Source organism: Danio rerio, chromosome 16 (assembly GCF_052040795.2).
Source record: "Danio rerio strain M-AB ecotype USA chromosome 16, GRCz13ab, whole genome shotgun sequence".
NCBI lineage: Eukaryota > Metazoa > Chordata > Actinopteri > Cypriniformes > Danionidae > Danio > Danio rerio.
This window is the reverse complement of record NC_141036.1, coordinates 9,421,566-9,439,659: the sequence shown is the minus strand read 5'-3', so window position 1 is coordinate 9,439,659 and position 18,094 is coordinate 9,421,566. Positions and strand designations below refer to the sequence as shown.

Below are 18,094 nucleotides of genomic sequence, written 5' to 3'. Positions count from 1 at the left end.
AGGTTTAGAAGTATAGTTCATTATTAGTTCATGTTAGTACATAGATTAACTAAAGAAACCTTATTGCAAAATGTCACCAGAAAATAACAAAAAACTTTTTTTTACAGTTTTAAGAGCTTTAAAAATAAATTATATATCTAGTTATTATGGCATGTAATTAATGTTACTACTAATTAAATAGTTAGAAAATACTGTCAGAGGATGGGCAAAACACAAAGATAAAACATAATATGCGCATTGACACAAACGACCAAGTGCAAAAACATAATTTACAGCCATGTTCATTCATAATTATATGAAATAAATCACAAGAGGGTAAATTTGGTTTAAAAAAAACTGAAGTTCATTGACTTATGCACAACAGTAAAACAATGCTTTTGCACAACAGTAACACATTGCAAGTAGTAAAGTCTCTTACCTTTGACAGATGTTGTAAATCCGCTGAATAAAACAAAAGGAGCAGATCGCGGATGTGTTTATTTCACTCTCCGAGTCAGAATGAAAATGGCATCTTCAAATTTCCCGCTGGTGCAAAAACACGGAAGTGCGCCACAAAGCGCTAGTGGTCGAAAGTATGCGTGCATGCTCTCTGTCACACACGCACACACAGGCAGAGATAGAGCGTTCTGTCAACATACTTTTTATCTTTGGGCTTTTTATAGAAAGTAGCAAGTCTTTACAAGTCAATAGGCGCAAGTCCAAGTGGAAGTCCGAGTCATTTATGTTCAAGTCCAAGTCGAGTTGCAAGTCTTTTTATATTTTGTCAAGTCAAGTCTGAAGTCATCAAATTCATGACTCGAGTCTGACTCGAGTCCAAGTCACATGACTCGAGTCCACACCTCTGATAGGCAGTGGTGTAAAGTATGGATTACACATATTCAAATCACTGTAACTGAGTAGATTTTCTCAGGAATTGTAATTTAGTAAGTAGTTTAATTTATGTATTATACTGAGGTACTTTTCCAGTGCTATATCAGTATTTTACCCACACTATTTTTCCTCAATCTGCAGTCACTATTTTATTCGTTCTTGTCTATGGTGATTGCCCAAGTAGAATAATCAGTCCGTTGACCTCAAGACATGGATGCTTTACAAATGCAGCAAACATGTACAGTTTGGAAGCAATGAAAGTATCCTAAATCATCATACATAACAACCAAGAGACGATAAAGATGAAGGATGTTTACTGTTTGATGACTGAAATCAAGAAATGGCCATAAACAGTAACTAAATGCACTACAGAATGTTACGTTTTCAAACACATGCACAAATGACATGTATTCTATCAGTGTTGCAGAACTGCTGGACACTCTTGTTAGTCAAGGTTCAAAGTGCACAATATGCTTCACATATCGCCATAGCTAGAATTTTGCCTTTTACTGCAGGTTACTTTACAGTTAGTTTACAGTTACTATAGGTTAGATTTCACTCAGCATGTAAAGTTTGTCACCTCAAATGTAGGTAAATATATTAATGTAATGTGTTCTCAATTTAATCTCACATTTTAATTAATAGTCCTTGAATAGGAAATAATTTAACTTACACTTAAACACCCATAAAAAGTGAATGAATGCAGGGTCATACTTCTTATCTAAATGAGGGATTGAAGACACACACCTTGGAAATTCTCTCTTTGCTCCACTGACCAACTCCTTTACTGACGCTGACCACATAGTCCACAGCTCTGTTCAAGGCATGCTGAACTTCATCAAGTCCTGGAACCATAATGATGTTGGGGATGGCTAAACACACTCCTGCCCGAAAGATGGGTTGTGGCCCGCTTCCCTTCTGGCGACTGGGGGAGTCTGCTTCTGTTGCATGATAAATTACATTTAATAGAAACAAGTTAAAGTTGACCAATTAAATGAAGTTTCACAAACTAATTTCGAGAGGAGCACGTGATATGATTGACTGCAGCTGGCCACTCATCTACACTTATTGGCTAGCCAATCGGATTGATCCAAACTCACTATAAGTAACCAAGCTAAGAACTACTCCCGTATCTTCGTTTTCCGAAGAAACCCCCCATCCACCCCTTCTCCTCCTTTCCTCTTTAGCTGAGGGGAGCTCTCGAGAACACCTGACCTCGTACTCCCCTCGCATGCTTTATGGACCTGGCGGAGCTTTATAGTCCTGGACTCACCTATCTCCGAGCTCAGGGTTCTCTCCCGGGACAGCATGCCAAACCTGCTAACTTGCTAACAAGTTGTCAAACAGTATCTAAGTGTGAACTCTTGAAACCAGTATATGGAGCTAACCTGCATAACCTAAGAGGCTAAATTCTCTCATTGAGACATTACATTTATTAGAAACAAGTTAAAGTTGACCCATTAAATCATTATATAGAGCTTTGTATTTGGCAAATTGACCACATTAAGAGTCAGCACAAACATTCTTTGTTAACACGGTTTTAACTTTTAGTAAAAGTACATAGTCAGTGGAATGAATGAAAAAATCAGCAATGAAAAGGTTCAAAGCAATGCAATTGCCACAGTTATTTTTTGAGGTTGACCTTGTTGCATATCCAGAATAGTTGCAAGTAGTGTTGTAGAAGTAACTTTATATAAAGTAAATATTATTATTGTGTGTTACTTGAAAAAATGAAGAAGAAGAAAAAATACTAAATGTGTTACAATATACTTAGTTAATTATTAATGAATGTAATGGATTACACTACTTATTCATCTACTATAAATATAATAAAGTTAAAGTCAAAACGATTAGTCCTCCTGTGAAATGTCAATTATTTTTTAAATATTTCCTAAGTGGATTTCCTAAATTTTTACAGTATTTCCTATTAAATTTCTCTGATGGATAAATATAATATACAGTTGAAGTCAGAATTATTAGCCCCCCTTTGATTTTTTTTCCTTTTTTTAAATATTTTCCAAATGATGTTTAACAGAGCAGGGAAATTATCACAGTATGTCTGATAATATTTTTTTCTTAAGGAGAAAGTGTTATTTGTTTTATTTTTGAAATTAAAAAAAAAAAAAACATTTTAAGGTAAAAATTATTAGCCCCCTTAAGCATTTTTTTCCAATTGTCCAAAGAACAAAACATCATTATACAATAACTTGCCTAATTAGTTAATATAGTTAATCCTTTAAAAGTCACTTTAAGCTGTATAGAAGTGTCTTGAAAAATATCTAGTAAAATATTATTTACTGCCATCATGGCAATGATAAAATAAATCATTATTAGAAATAATGTTATTAGAAATGAGTTATTAAAACTATTATGTTTAGAAATGTGTTGAAAAAATCTGCTCTCCGTTAAACAGAAATTGGGGAAAAAATGAACAGGGGGGCTAATAATTTAGGGGGGCTAACAATTCTGACTTCAACTATATATAATTGCATACCACTGATACTACAATCTGCTAAACTGAATACTAGCATCTTGCAAAATAACTAGTAACATATTATGCACTGTTATCATGGCAAAGACAAATGAATTACTTTATAGAAATTAATCATTAAACTGTCATAATTTAAACGTGCTTGTTTTTTTTAAAATCTGTTAATAAGCACTTGGGAAAAGTTTTTTTAAAAGAATAAACCTTTTACAGATGTACTATTAATTTATAAACACTATTTTGACAAAGTTAAGGTTCTTTTATACTAGATTTGAAATGTGAATAAACCTCGGGCTGAATGAAATGTACAAGTTGCATTTCACACATTCACAGTTTTTATCATGGTCCCCACAGTTCATGGAATTTACAGATTATCATGGCATTTTAAAAGGTCTATTCAAGACCTTTCAGGGAATTTATATACTGTATATTTTCATACAAGTTCTGGAATATCAGGGTATTTTCAAAATCTGAGGTAAATTATCCACTGTTTTTCTCATAGAGAATGTTAAAGTTCTGCAAAATCATATTCAAGCTAAAAGCATTTAAATAGTATGCAAAGCACAACAGTGTCTTGTTTTTCTGTTTATTATCGGTCATGGAAATTCACATTTTTAGTCAGTAAAAGTGAGGGAATTTGATAAGACCGTTTTATATATTTTAGGGATACACTCAAAAAAAATTTTTTGTTGTTGCTTTGCTCAAACTTATTATTTAAAATGAGCTGAACTAACACAATTCATGAGTTTTTTAGACAACTTAATTGTTTTACGTTCAATCCACTTAAACAATTAGGTTATCCTAATCCAGTGGTCCCCAATCCCCCGGCTGCAGACCGGTACCGGTCCGTGGATCAATTGGTACCAGGCTGCACAAGAACTCATTAATTATTTCAGTTTTATTTATTAACAGTCTAATCAATTTTTATTTTGAAAAAAAAAAACTTTTATTTTGGAAAATGACAGAATTCTTTCGGCTATAGCTCGGTCACTTGAATGCCAAAATTTAACCCACAAGTTTGCAAAATAAGTATAAAGCAGACGTCTTTGGAAAGTTTCTTTGTTTAGGAGAAAAGGCCCAGTGAAGAATCCACGAAGCCAAGGAATGATTCTGCTACCCATTTGTCAACAAATCAGGTAAATCCAGCACATCTGTGCAAGAAGATCAACTGCTGTAGATCAAAAATGACAGCGGCCTTAGGGGCTGTTCACATATCATGCTTTTCTGCCCACAAGTTTGTTATTTTCAGTGGCATATAGAGAGCATATTATTTCCAATGGCATAATGGGAGCGACGAGCACAAGCGACGCGCGCAAGCCATGTGACGCGCTCACGCCTTCCAGGTGCACCCAGTTGAAAACATCTTAAATTTTTTTAGAATGCCATGAGCGCAAAGCAAGTCTTGTGACAAGAACTGACCAAATCAATTCAGCCTTATACTTTGTATGAGCCGCAGTAAAATTGTAAATCGCTGACCAATCTCGGGACCACTGACTTAAACGATTTGTGTTATGACAGCACGAATGAATTGTGTAAAAACATCTTTTTGACAGGTTTGTACAAATAAGATAAATAAATACATCCTCACATTTAAGCTACATGTAGAACTAAAGTAGGTATCTACATCTGAACTTATGCTCCTTTCAGTATGGGGAAAGGACATTACTTTTTCTGACTTGAATTACTTTTCTAAACTGAATTACTTTTCTAATAACGTAACTCAGATATTTTCTTGTGGATAAAAAAAGTAAAGTGTAACTTCACTAGTTACTTCACAAAGTAATCTGATTTCGTATCTCATGTTACTTGTAATACATTACCACCCAAGAATCATTGTAAAAAATAATATTACAAAAAGTGAAACATTACCTGCTTTGTATTTTTGTAGGAAACACAGTTTAAATCTGTTTAGGGTAAGAAGTGTGTGAGGGGTGAATGTTTTACCATCACAACAAAAGTTTTTATGCTATGCTAACTTATTTCAATAAGTTAACTACAACTATTCGTTATCCGTTTTAAGTTATACAGTGTTTTACCCAATATTTTAGTCAGTTTGACTGCTGTAAGTTGAAATGACTAGAAAAGATAATTTGATTCAACTAAAAAAATGAAGGCAGTAAGTTTTTTTTTACAGTGTTTGTTTGTAGGAATTCTCCTATCAGATGGAAATAATGTGTTATTTACAGCATGGTTGAGGGGAGATAATTTTGCTCAAACAATTATCATCTGCTCTGCTTGTCGGCAACCCTAATTTATGCTGCTCTTGGTAGATTGCATTGATCATTATGCAAATGAGCTGGCTGCATCTGTGTTCTTTAAATTAACATTGTCAGTAAATCACAAGCAGAACTTTCCGCTTCCATCAGAGCTTTCATTGGACTGCAGTCTTGTGCTGATTTGCACTGTTTAATAATCTGACCCTAATTTAACACAAGGCATAAACACAAGTGATAACACAAACCCAGAAAGTGCATCAGCGATGACGCGTGGATTCGCTTGCGTAGAGTCTCCAGGGTGTTACGTGTGAGCCGCAGTAACGCATCCACATTCCGATGATTAAAGTGAGACAGGAGCTCCTTTGCTTCCTCCTCCATCACCTTCATCAGATCCAACTTTTTCTTCTTTCGCAGTAATGGAGAAGACGGTCCAAGGCTTGGGGCCATAGTGCTGCGTGAAAAAAGACGGCCCTCTGATTTACATTCCTCCTCTGTTTGGATAAATAAAACAGAACATGATGAAACTGATCATGCAGTGTTGCTTAATCAATCATTAGAGAGGGAAACGGGAGGAAAACGAAAACCAAGCAATTTGAGTAATATAAGAATATGTTATGCTTTAAAAAGGCCCTATTATTTTTAACAACATAATTGTAGTTTTAAGGCCCTATCATACACCCGGCGCAATGTGACGCAAGGCGCGACGCAATAATTATTTGCTAGTTGCAGCTTGGCGCAAGAGTTGTTTTGAGGTGTTGCGCCACGCTTTTTAAATAGCAAATGCATTTGCGCTTATATGTGCGTCCATAGGCTTTCTGGTCTAAAAAGGAAGGCATTCTGAGGCGCATTGCTGGTGCGTTGCTATTTTGAGAGAATATAATAGATTTTTTAATAGACCAAAACAAACCCGGTCTATAGTCCAGTGCAGAGTTTCGCCTCGCTTACACACTGCTTAATACACACAAGATGTAGAGCAATACGCAAATATCGTTACATATGAAAAATAATTAAATATTAAGGGTATATAGGATATAATAAGGATATACATAGAATATAAATATAAAGGATTAAAATATTACAAAACATATTATTTTCACGCCTACATAAATATGACAAATCACTGCTTTTATGCCTTCTTCATCTCGGGAGGCTTTTTCAGTTCATTCAATTTGCTTTTGTATAATGTTATTATCATTATTAGTATTATTTATTATATCCATATATATATTTGTTTTATTAAAAACAAGCTTAGATTTGCCCACCTGTCAGGTTTTAGACCATATGGGGCACAGCATGTGTATTGGGATATAACTCAGTATTTTGGACACACTTCATTATTAGAACTGAATTTAGAAATAGGTTTGAAACAAATATTTGCGCTTAACAAACAAAATTAATTATTTATAGGCTAATTGATGTCTGTGCCCACAAGGTTTCCCTATCCACGAGAGCGAAAGTGAAAGTTATTAATTTATCTCTCATTCTCGCACTGCAGATGCTCTGTTTAACTGTATTCTTGCTAGTGAAATGCTCAGTTTTTCCACTTAGACTTACTTTACGTCATGTAAATAGCAAATGTGCCATGGCGCGAGGCAACTGGCACTTAAAGGGAATAGGAGTTGAGACTCTGATTGGTTTATTCTCAAAACACACCTATAACTCATTAAGAAAATAAACTCAACCCTTTAAGACCATGCGCCATGGCGCAAAGCGGATTTTTCCATCCTTAAAATAGCAAAAGTGGATTCTGACACGCCCTGAAAGCGTTTGCGCCCTGCGCTCTGCGCATGGACCGTCAAAATAGAGCCCTTAATGTTCATGGTTATACAGTCAAGCCGAAATTATTCATATTCAGTTATTCATTATTACATATATAAAATTATTAATTTCAAAATTATCAATCAGACAAAAATTCTGTATGGTTCTTGAATATGATTGGCTGATATCCATGCGATCGAATTTTTCATTTGATGAAATTAATTATTCACTAAATGAAGAAAAAATCATTGAAAACTGGACTGACACAGTTTCAGTTCACTCGAACGTCAAGGTTAATCTACTTTTACATTACACTTTACACTATAAAAGCACTATAGACATAAAGATGAATTAAATTAAATAACAATGTGAGGTAGAAAAATTTAGTTTTTACATGGACTTTAAAGTATGTCTGTGTACAATCTGTGAATTAGTATGGCAAAAAAAAAAAATGTTAATTATAGATGATCTTTTCTGGTGCCAACTGCAGAAGATGCACAACAGCTCTTACCATCGCTCTCCATCTGTTCCACTTTGCTCTCTGTCCTGCTGTCATCACGGTTTCTGTCGTCCTCTTCCTTCTGCTCCAACTCCAGCAGCATGTTAATCAGCTCATTGGCTGCCTCCTCCACCAATGAGCTTTTAGTATGCAGCATTTGGGCTCCTTTGATGCAAAGCTCCTAAAATGAGAAATAAATTAGACGAGCACGATCGGATTGATTAATGACTCATTTAGAACTTTGACGGTCTGGTCACAAAATTGGATTTGTAAAAGTCGTCATAGCAAAGTGGCAGCAGTAATAAGGCCTCAAAAATGAAGCAGAAATTAACATGAAGCCATTGATCAACGCACACTAATGCAGTACATATTTCAACAGCAGAATATTTCAGATGTTCTTGCTTGAAAGGCAAGGACAAATTCACTGTCATGCAAGCACATTTTAGCATTAGCAAGGATCAGTGAGCTTCTTTTCACCACTTCTAATGTGTTCAGAGTTATTATACACTTAAACAATAGAAGTGACCTCAACAGCAAATGTTTTTTTTTTTTTAATTCATTCATTTATTCATTTTCTTGTTGGCTTAGTCCCTTTATTAATCCGGGGTTGCCCCAGCGGAATGAACCACCAACTTATCCAGCAAGTTTTTACACAGCAGATGCCCTTCCAGCTGCAACCCATCTCTGGGAAACATCCACACACTTATTCACACACACACATTTATACACTATGGATAATATAGCCTACCCAATTCACCTGTACCACATGTCTATGGACTGTGGGGATAACCGGAGCACCCGGAGGAAACCCATGTGAAGGCAGGGAGAACATGCAAACTCCACACAGAAACACCAACTGAGCCGAGGTTCGAACCAGCGACCATCTTGCTGTGAGGCGCAAGCACTACCTACTGCGCCACTGCCTGGCCACTTTTTTTTTTTTTTTAAATGGTACAGTAAAAATCCATAACCTGGTTAACAATAAGTTTGCTTTATATATATATAGTGAATAACTGTAAATTGACTTTCCCCTCATTCCCTCCATGAAATTCAACTTTTCCAATATAGTAAACATTTAATAAACAATAAAGAACAAATAAACTAACAATATGCAACATTAGTATAGGTATTTCTCCGAAATTGCGCTTAGGTATACTTAAATTATACAAACAAAAAAAGTCTTGTACACTTGTTCATAGAAATATACTTAAAGTGCACTTATTTTACCCCTTTTTCAAGATTTAAGATACGTCTTTTTTGTCTCCAGAACGTGTCTATAAAGATTTTATTTCAAAACACCCATCAGATTATTTATTATACCTTTTAGAATATTGGAATTTTCTGCTATCAACACTAATGTATGTAGCTTTTTTTGTTGTCTGTGCCTTTAATGCTAGTTCTGCCCGCCCACTAGGGTTGGTATCATCATCATGTGAAAAGCGGGGAGGGGGTTTGGGGGCGTTTGACAAATTGCGTGCGACGTTTCTATAGAGCGAGGAGGGATCCGGGGTGAGAAGGGTGCATGACTTATTTGAGGACCGGGAGGAAGACACGCGATTTCCGGGAGATTATCACTCGTTTGCGGGCACTATGAGTCCTGCAAATGCATAAAGACTCCCAGAATCTCCGGGAGACTTGGGATGTCTGAATATCACGTTTAATAACTATAGTGACACGTGATCCAGCGGTACATTCTTGATCCTTGGTGAACTGTTCAACATGCACTTCTCTTTGGAGCTCAGAAGAATGCATGACAGTGTGTGGCTGTGTCTGTGTGTGAGGTCATATGATGTGCGTTTTCAGAGGATGGAGGGTGGTTCAGAAATGCTTGGTAAAACACGATGTGCATGTGGATCATTTTCGTTCTAAAATGCAGTTTTAATACTAAGACGGATTAGTGTAAACAGTGCCTAAGTGTGTATTTTTTGCGAGCGGGTTTGTGACGGGCGTGGTGGAGGATCGGCGATGCCAGCTCAGCACCGTGTTGTCTATTGGCCATCGACGATGGATGATGGCATCGTCTATCGGCCCAACCCTACCGCCCACCATTACCCTTATCAGGGTGTGCCTCTGGCTGCGTCAGATAAACAGCACAGTGACAGACATGAAGGAAGCAGATCTCATGTAAAGTTTGTGAGAAATACTGCAGTAAGAACTTTCCCAATGATTATTTGATGTATTTGTTGTGGAGTTCAAGCCTTTTGATGGGTCACACACAGTGTTGTTACAAAGTTCACGCACACACACAGATACACACACAGTGCACGAGTTTAACTTTGCACTGTATTTGCATGCAAATGTGACAGGATATATGTTAATATACACTGCTTTAAGGATGTTCGTTATGGTAATGTGCAAGATAAACCTGATTTAACGTCCACAAACCGGGACTTCTTTTAAATTTGCACTGACACGCGGCTGTGGTGATAAACATGGTAAAATCGCTGTAATTTATAACAAACATGCACTCTTTTTAAAAGGTTTTAAACTTGTAAAACTCACTCTTGATCACATTTGATGATGATTGATAATCACAGAGAGCTGAATAGATCTTTTAATCCCAGTAGCTTTGTGCACATTTTGTCTTGTCGATATGATTATATGTGTTACTACGGGACATGTTAATACGCCGCTGCCAATCAATTCAGTGGGCGGGGAAACCGCATTCCTAGATCACGTTGTGGTGGCCCCCAAAATGAGGGATTTAGATTCTATTTTAAGGTCAGGAAATGTAAAAAAAAATAAGACTTATTGTTGGGCCCAAATGGAATCTGCGTGTGCAGAAATCCGCAGATTTCCACAGATTTTTGGCCCATCCTTGTATCTATTCATGTACGTGTGGAAATGTGTGGAAATTCATAGTTATTCAGTTTTTAAATTCATTTCAGTAATATTATTGACTAATATAAAAGTGTTTCTTTGATTTGTTTACAATACAGCTTGGAAAGTAATATTTTCTGTCTTCTAGTCGATTTATCATATGATAGACTTGCTTTGTTTACCAAATAAGTGGATCCAGATGGATTTGCATTGTAAACATTAAATAAAAGTTTTTTTAAAAAAACTATTATATTAAATTTCATTTATTAAGTTTTTTTGTTGCGATATTCCCAAAATAATTCTGCATGAATCCACAGATTTTTTACAAAATTCTCTGCAGAAATATAGGGAAAATTATCTGCAGATTCTATTTCGCCCTACTTATTGTCTTTATATCTGACTATACTGACTATTACTTCTGACTATACTAACTAACTTTGCCTCTAAAGAAACATAAACAGAACACTGATCGTTCTCTTACTAAATATGTAGAAACAGGACAGTCGACACAAAATGGAACCACGTCTTTGTTAAAAGAAGCGAGCGGTAAATCCGGATTTCACCATCTCGCAATGTGAAAAGCTCTCGCGTAAAAAATGTTTCTTACAAACATATTTTTGTCACGTGTTAGCAGACCACTGTAATCCACACATGTCCACACACGATTGGTGCTATCATCGCGGTAAAAATGGAAACAAAACCTTTGTTGTGGCACATTTATAAACGCAACAATGATGACCCATGTCTCCTGACAATTCTTCTTCTTCCACTTATATCACCCTAATATGACTATGGACACACTATACCAACACACAGTCCTGTCCAAACAGCTTCTAAAAGATGATTTTCATCATAGGTGCCCTTTGAAGAATAATTGCATCTACAAAGTATACTTGGTTTGCCTTTTTTGCTTTTCACAGATAAAACTTTCTGAGTAAAACAAATAAGTATGTTCAGTAGGGCTGCACAATATATCGATATCGCAATCTGCACATCAACAATAGTCACATCACAGGATCTGCAATGTCAATCAAGATTATAGTTGACCAGGAGCCACAGTTCATCGTGTTTGTGTTTTTAGACGTGTGATTGTGTAAGCGTTTAAAGCATTCATGCACAAAAAATTATAATGCTTTTAACTTTAAGAAAGATTAATTGTATTCAGGTATATATACACACAATGAAAACCACACCAATATTTTACATTTCAATAGTCAATTTGTGTACCTGAATAAATATATGTTGTTGTTTTTTCATTTATATCTTTAATTTATTGTTTTTATCAACACTTTTGAATGGTTGGTTTTATTTAATGCAGATGCGCTCTACAGAATCATCGTAATCATTGTAAAATTATGTAAATTCTTAAAATTAAGGGCATGTCCGAATCCAGTTTTGCTATTTTAGGGATGGCAAAATATGCTTTGCGCCGTGGCGCATGATCTAACATGGTTGTGCTTATTCTCTTAAAGAGTTATAGTGTTTTAAAAATAAACCAATCAGAGTCTCATCTCCCCTTCCCTTTAAGAATCAGTAGTGTCGCGCCATAGCGCATTTGCTATTTGCATGGCGGCCTTTGTAAGTGGAAAAACTGAATGCTACACTAGCGAGAAAACAGTTAAACAGACCGCAGGCCATAGGTCAGAATCAAATTTCTCGGTAGATACCGATACTCGGTAGATGCAAATAAAAATTTCGTCAAACATCCATATGTATATAGACTATCCTGTCACAAAATGTGGCGAAAATCCTAATAGTTTGATTAAGGTGTTTACATGTTTACATTCGGAGGACAGCATTTACAGCAGATCTTTCAGTCTATAATATTGTGGTGATATTAAAGTAATGCAAACTTAGTAACTAAATCATTTTGACTTAGGTATGTCTTTAAAAACTAAAAGAGTACTACTGATGATACTAACTAACTTTGCCTCTGAAGAAACATAAACAGAACACTGATCCTTCTCTTACTAAATATGTAGAAACAGGACAGTCGACACAAAATGGAACCACGTCTTTGTTAAAAGAAGACGAGCGGTAAATCTGGATTTCACCATTTCGCAATGCGAAAAGCTCTCAGGTAAAAAATTGTCCTTACATACATATTTTTGTCACATGTTAGCAGACCACTGTAATCCACACATGTCCACACACGATCGATGCTATCATCGTGATAAAAATGAAAACAAAACCTTTGCTGTGGCACATTTATAAACGCAACAATGATGACCCATGTCTCCAAACAATTCTTCTTCTTCCACTTGTTTTCATTACAGTTGGCAACACAACGTGGCGTCTTTTTGAACACTGTAACAGGTAACAGGAGCCTTCAAAGTTTTATCTTGCATATTAATGTAGTTGCACTTTATTTACAATAGAGTGCACTGATTAGTTCAAATCAAGTCTTTCAAATGAATTAATGCTGAAAACTCAAAGATGTCACATTGTACTGGCCGGTACAGACATCAAGTCTCCATGCTGGAATTTACACAAGAATCTCATGGCCATGACGTAGCTTAAAAGTTTATTTTCAAACCGGAAGAACAAATTTGCTCGAAATAACTCCATAACAACCAATTTTCTTTTTTTTCTGAAATGTTTGTGTCATAATAGTGTTTTTAGCAACGTGGGACACATATATGACTGTCAACATCTCAAAAAATGTGTTTTGGTGTTTAGTGACCCTTTAAGTCAGGGGTGTCCAAACTACGGCCCGCGGGCCATCTGCGGCCCGCAATCAGTTTTGTGGCGGCCCACGAGGCTTTTTTAAAATTTCAATAGAATCTGGCCCGCTATACAAAAATGAACGTAATTCAATAAATAACCACCTGGTGTCGCTATCACATGCATTCAATTAAGCAGCAGTTCTTGTTATGATCTATCTATCTATCTATCTATCTATCTATCTATCTATCTATCTATCTATCTATCTATCTATCTATCTATCTATCTATCTATCTATCTATCTATCTATCGATCGATCTATCTATCTATCTATCTATCTATCTATCTATCTATCTATCTATCTATCTATCTATCTATCTATCTATCTATCTATCTATCTATCTATCTATCTATCTACACACAGTTGAAGTCAGAATTATTAGCCCCTCTTTGATTTATTTCTTCTTTTTTAAATATTTCCCAAATGATGTTTAACAGAGCAAGGACATTTTCACAGTATGTCTGATAATATTTTTTCTTCTGGAGAAAGACTTATTTGTTTTATTTTGGCTAGAATAAAAGCAGTTTTAAATTTTTTATGAACCATTTTAAGGTCAAAATTATTAGCCCCTTAAGTCTTCAGAACAAACCATTGTTATAAAATAACTTGCCTAATTACCTTAATTAGACTAGTTAACCTTATTAACCTAGTTAAGCCTTTAAATTTCACTTTAAGCTGTATAGAAGTGTCTTGAAAAATATCTAGTTAAATATTATTTAATGTCATCATGGCAAAGATAAAATAAATCAGTTATTAGAGATGAGTTACTAAAACTATTTTGTTTAGACATGTGTGGAAATATCATATATATATATATATATATATGCGTGTGTGTGTGATGTATGTAAAATTTGGCCCGGGACAACGTTTTTTTTTTTTTTGCATCTGCCCCTCGACCCAAAAAGTTTGGACACCCCTGCTTTAAGTAGTCGGAGCATTTCAGTTACCTACTATTGCCTCCCACGTCATAGTATGCTACCGCGAAATTACATGAATTCATAATAACCGGTAATGATCTATTACTGAACTGATACGGAATCATCCACATTGTGGAGCATCAAAGAAACAAAACATTTTGACACCACTAATTAATATATGAATATATTTACACACTGTATTTACTTCATTAAATGAACTTAAAATATACTTGTTTTTCTTTCATAAGAGAAGCTAACAATTTCTATTGGTGTTCATGTACATGTCTGTTTAATGTGGGTTTGTACCTTAGTGGTCTGAACAAACTCCTCGCATGTGCACGGCTCATCTTCAGGCAGCACACACAACGTAGCCGTGCTCATTTCTTGCAGAACAGCATCGATTCTGAACTCCACAAGGTCATTCACTCGGTGCAGCAGTAGTTCAAGGTTGTCTGTGAACCAGGAGAACGAATCCTTTCATTTCAGATATTTATAAAAAGTGTCTAATGTACACTACAAGGTCGAAGGTATGCGGTTTGCTTTTCATCCACCTGATGCTCATATATGAATGGCCACAAACCCACATAACGTGAAAAGTCTTCAAAACAGTGAATGATGGGAAGATAAGCTATTATTATTGCCAATGGTTTGAAAATCGAATGAGTAAGTATTCATGGATTTTTTCTTTTATATATATATATATATATATATATATATATATATATATATATATATATATATATATATATATATATATATATATATATATACAGTGAGGAAAATTCTGTAAGTGTTCAACACATCACCATTTTTCTCAGAAAACATATTTCTAAAGGTACTGTTGACTTGAAATTTTCACCAGATGTTGACAACAAATCAAAGAGATACATATGTGAAAAGAAAACAAATCTAATTAGTTTACAAATGAAATTATGTGTAATAAACTCAAATAACACAAGAAAAAAGTATTAAACAAATGAATAAAGGCAGGTGTAGAAAGGCAATGAAAGCCCAGACAGCAGCTGAATAATAAAGCTAAATAATAATAAAGCTAAATAACAGTAGTTGTTCAGCAACTCTCTGCCCTTCCTCATTAAAAATTAATATTATCTGCTTCTGTCCAACATCTACATTAGCAGGATGATGAAGATAAATCCAGAGTGGAACATTCAGAAAGACAATGATCCAAAAAACAGCTAAGGAAACTCTCAAATGCTTTCAGAAAAAGAAATTCAAGCTGTAGAAAGTCCCGGGTCATCACCTGGCTTGAATCCAATAGAAAATACAAAATAAAGATCAGATTTGAATAGACAATACCCACAGAACAGGCCTCGAAATTGCAACCATTTTGGTCACATGTGCGCCTAAAATTTAATCTATGGGACCTCATAATAAATTTGGGTGCATTTGTGCAACTGCATAGGCTATAATGGTTGTAATGCAACCTGTTTGGATCTTTTCTAAATCAGTCTTCAAATATTGGTTCATATTAGTTGTCGATCACTCAAGGCTGTCCGCAGTCAGGGAGCTTTTGTGACCGCGATAAATGCAAGCGGCTGAAGAGTGAAAAGTACACAGGTTTACAAACCCCACCTACTGTGACAAATAACGGCACCGATTATGTGGTGAAAGTTGATCTGCCAGCCGAGATCAACCGAGTGTTTTCAGAGAAGATGCCCGAATCTTGATGCATTGCATTCACTGCGTGTTCAGCGCTAATGTCCGCTAAATGTCAAATCTAATACTGTACACATCATCGCCAAAGAAGCTCCTTTTTTTAAAGTTTATACTGAAACTGCAGATTATAAAAAAGAACGCGCCGGTGGTCATTGCGAGAATCCTGCTCTACCCCGCTCATATATTGGGTCGGCTGCTTTTCCACAAACAATGACAAATAAAAATCAGGGCAAAACGAGACTGAGCATTTAAAATGACACAAACTGAAACCAAAACTTTTAAAGAGTGATAGAAGTGAGACTTTTCTTCCTTTCTTTTGCCCATTCTTTCTTGAGATGTATATATATATTCATATACAGTATATATATATATTTTTTTTAATTACTGATGACTGCTTTGCAGCCTTGAATTTATTATAATCTTTCACTTGTTTTGTAACAGAAATATTATTTATTAAATTGATAAAAAATAAATATTACTTACTGCAATGCTTCATTTTGGTTTATGCAAATCATACACTTGTTTTTCATAAAGTAACAGTAGGACTTTTCATTGCACATAACTCTCATTCAAGCTGCATTATACTGAGAAATGCAATTCATTGTTAGTATTATTGTCATCATCGTCATCATTAATATTGTAAAATATTAGACGTTCATTTTGGAATGGACAAACATCAACAAGTCATCACAGCATTAGTAAGTGGAGTGATGTTGTTTTCAAATACAATAAATTCCTTGATAAACAATTTGCAGTGACGCTCATACATTTTTGGTGGGTGCTCCTAAATTTTTTTTTGTGCTCCTAAACATTTGAAGTTGGGAGCACCGGTGCTACCAAGTAAGAAAGTTAATTTCGAGCCCTGTAGAACCATTAAGATTTATGGTGTTATCAACATCTGGTGAAAAAAAAAAATATCTTCTCTCTGTTAAACAGAAAACAGGGAAAAAAATAAACAGGGGGGCAAATAATTCAGGAGGGCTAATATATATATATATAATATATATATATATATATATTATATATATATATATATATATATATATATATATATATATATATATATATATATATATATATATATATATATATTAGCCCCCTAAATTATTAGCCCCCCTGTTTATTTTTTTCCCTGTTTTCTGTTTAACAGAGAGAAGATTCTTTCAACACATTTCTAAACATAATAGTTTTAATAACTCATCTCTAATAACTGACTTACTTGATCTTTGCCATGATGACAGTAAATATTATTTGACTAAATATTTTTCAAGACACTTCTATACAGCTTAAAGTGACATTTAAAGGCTTAACTAGGTTAATTAGGTTAACTGGGCAGGTTAGGGTTATTAATTTAAATTAATTGAATAATTATGGTTAAATGGTTCTGTAGAATAATAATAATAATAATTTTGACCTTAAAATGGTGTCTAAAAAATTAAAAACTGCTTTTATTCTAGTCGAAATAAAACAAATAAGACTTTCTCTAGAAGAAAAAAAAATTTCAGACATACTGTGAAAATTTCCTTGCTCTGTTAAGCATCATTTGGGAAATATTTAAAAAAGAAAAAAAAATCAAAGGGGGGCTAACAATTCTGACTTCAACTATATATATATAGCTTATTATTTGGTTATTATCTTATTATTAATATTATTAGCTTATTATTAGCTTATTATCCCCCTAAAAAGAGATTTGAGAGTCCAGAAAGACACTATATAAATGTAAGGAATTATTATAATTATTATTATTATTGAATATCAGTTCTGGTGTGGCCATAGGAATCAGCTTAAGTTTAGAGATCAGCAAAGTGGAGTCTCTCACCGAGTGCAGCAGTGATTCGACTGAGGTATTTGTCGATGTTTAGGGAGGTCCAATTGAGGGAGGTCAGACCAGGCAGGATGGCCTCATCAACTTTAGCAACATGTGGCATTAGTAGTTGTTCAAAGGCTGCCTGGATTTTAGACCTCACTCCTGAGTTCCTGGTCACCATTAGCTGAGGCAAGAAGCAAACAAAACAACACACAAGCAAGAAAATCATTGTGTTAGTTAAGCTGTATGCGCATCTACATGTAAAAATATTTTTTTAAGTCTACTTTTCACATTCAAACCACTGCAGATATGGTCTA

At 35.0% G+C, this 18,094-nt stretch overlaps 1 protein-coding gene across 3 annotated transcripts in view; it reads right to left on the bottom strand.

The window, feature by feature from the left end:
* dnah5 (dynein, axonemal, heavy chain 5) overlaps positions 1-18,094 on the bottom strand; it is a 233,694-nt gene that overhangs the window by 166,815 nt on the left and 48,785 nt on the right. For all 3 annotated transcript variants that reach the window (XM_087286532.1, XM_087286533.1, XM_087286534.1), the window contains 5 exons: positions 17,790-17,961; positions 14,600-14,745; positions 7,844-8,012; positions 5,820-6,065; positions 1,618-1,811 (listed from right to left, as the gene is read on the bottom strand). In XM_087286532.1, coding sequence (XP_087142658.1) covers positions 1,618-1,811; positions 5,820-6,065; positions 7,844-8,012; positions 14,600-14,745; positions 17,790-17,961 — 927 coding nt within the window. The remainder of the gene's footprint in view (positions 1-1,617; positions 1,812-5,819; positions 6,066-7,843; positions 8,013-14,599; positions 14,746-17,789; positions 17,962-18,094) is intronic.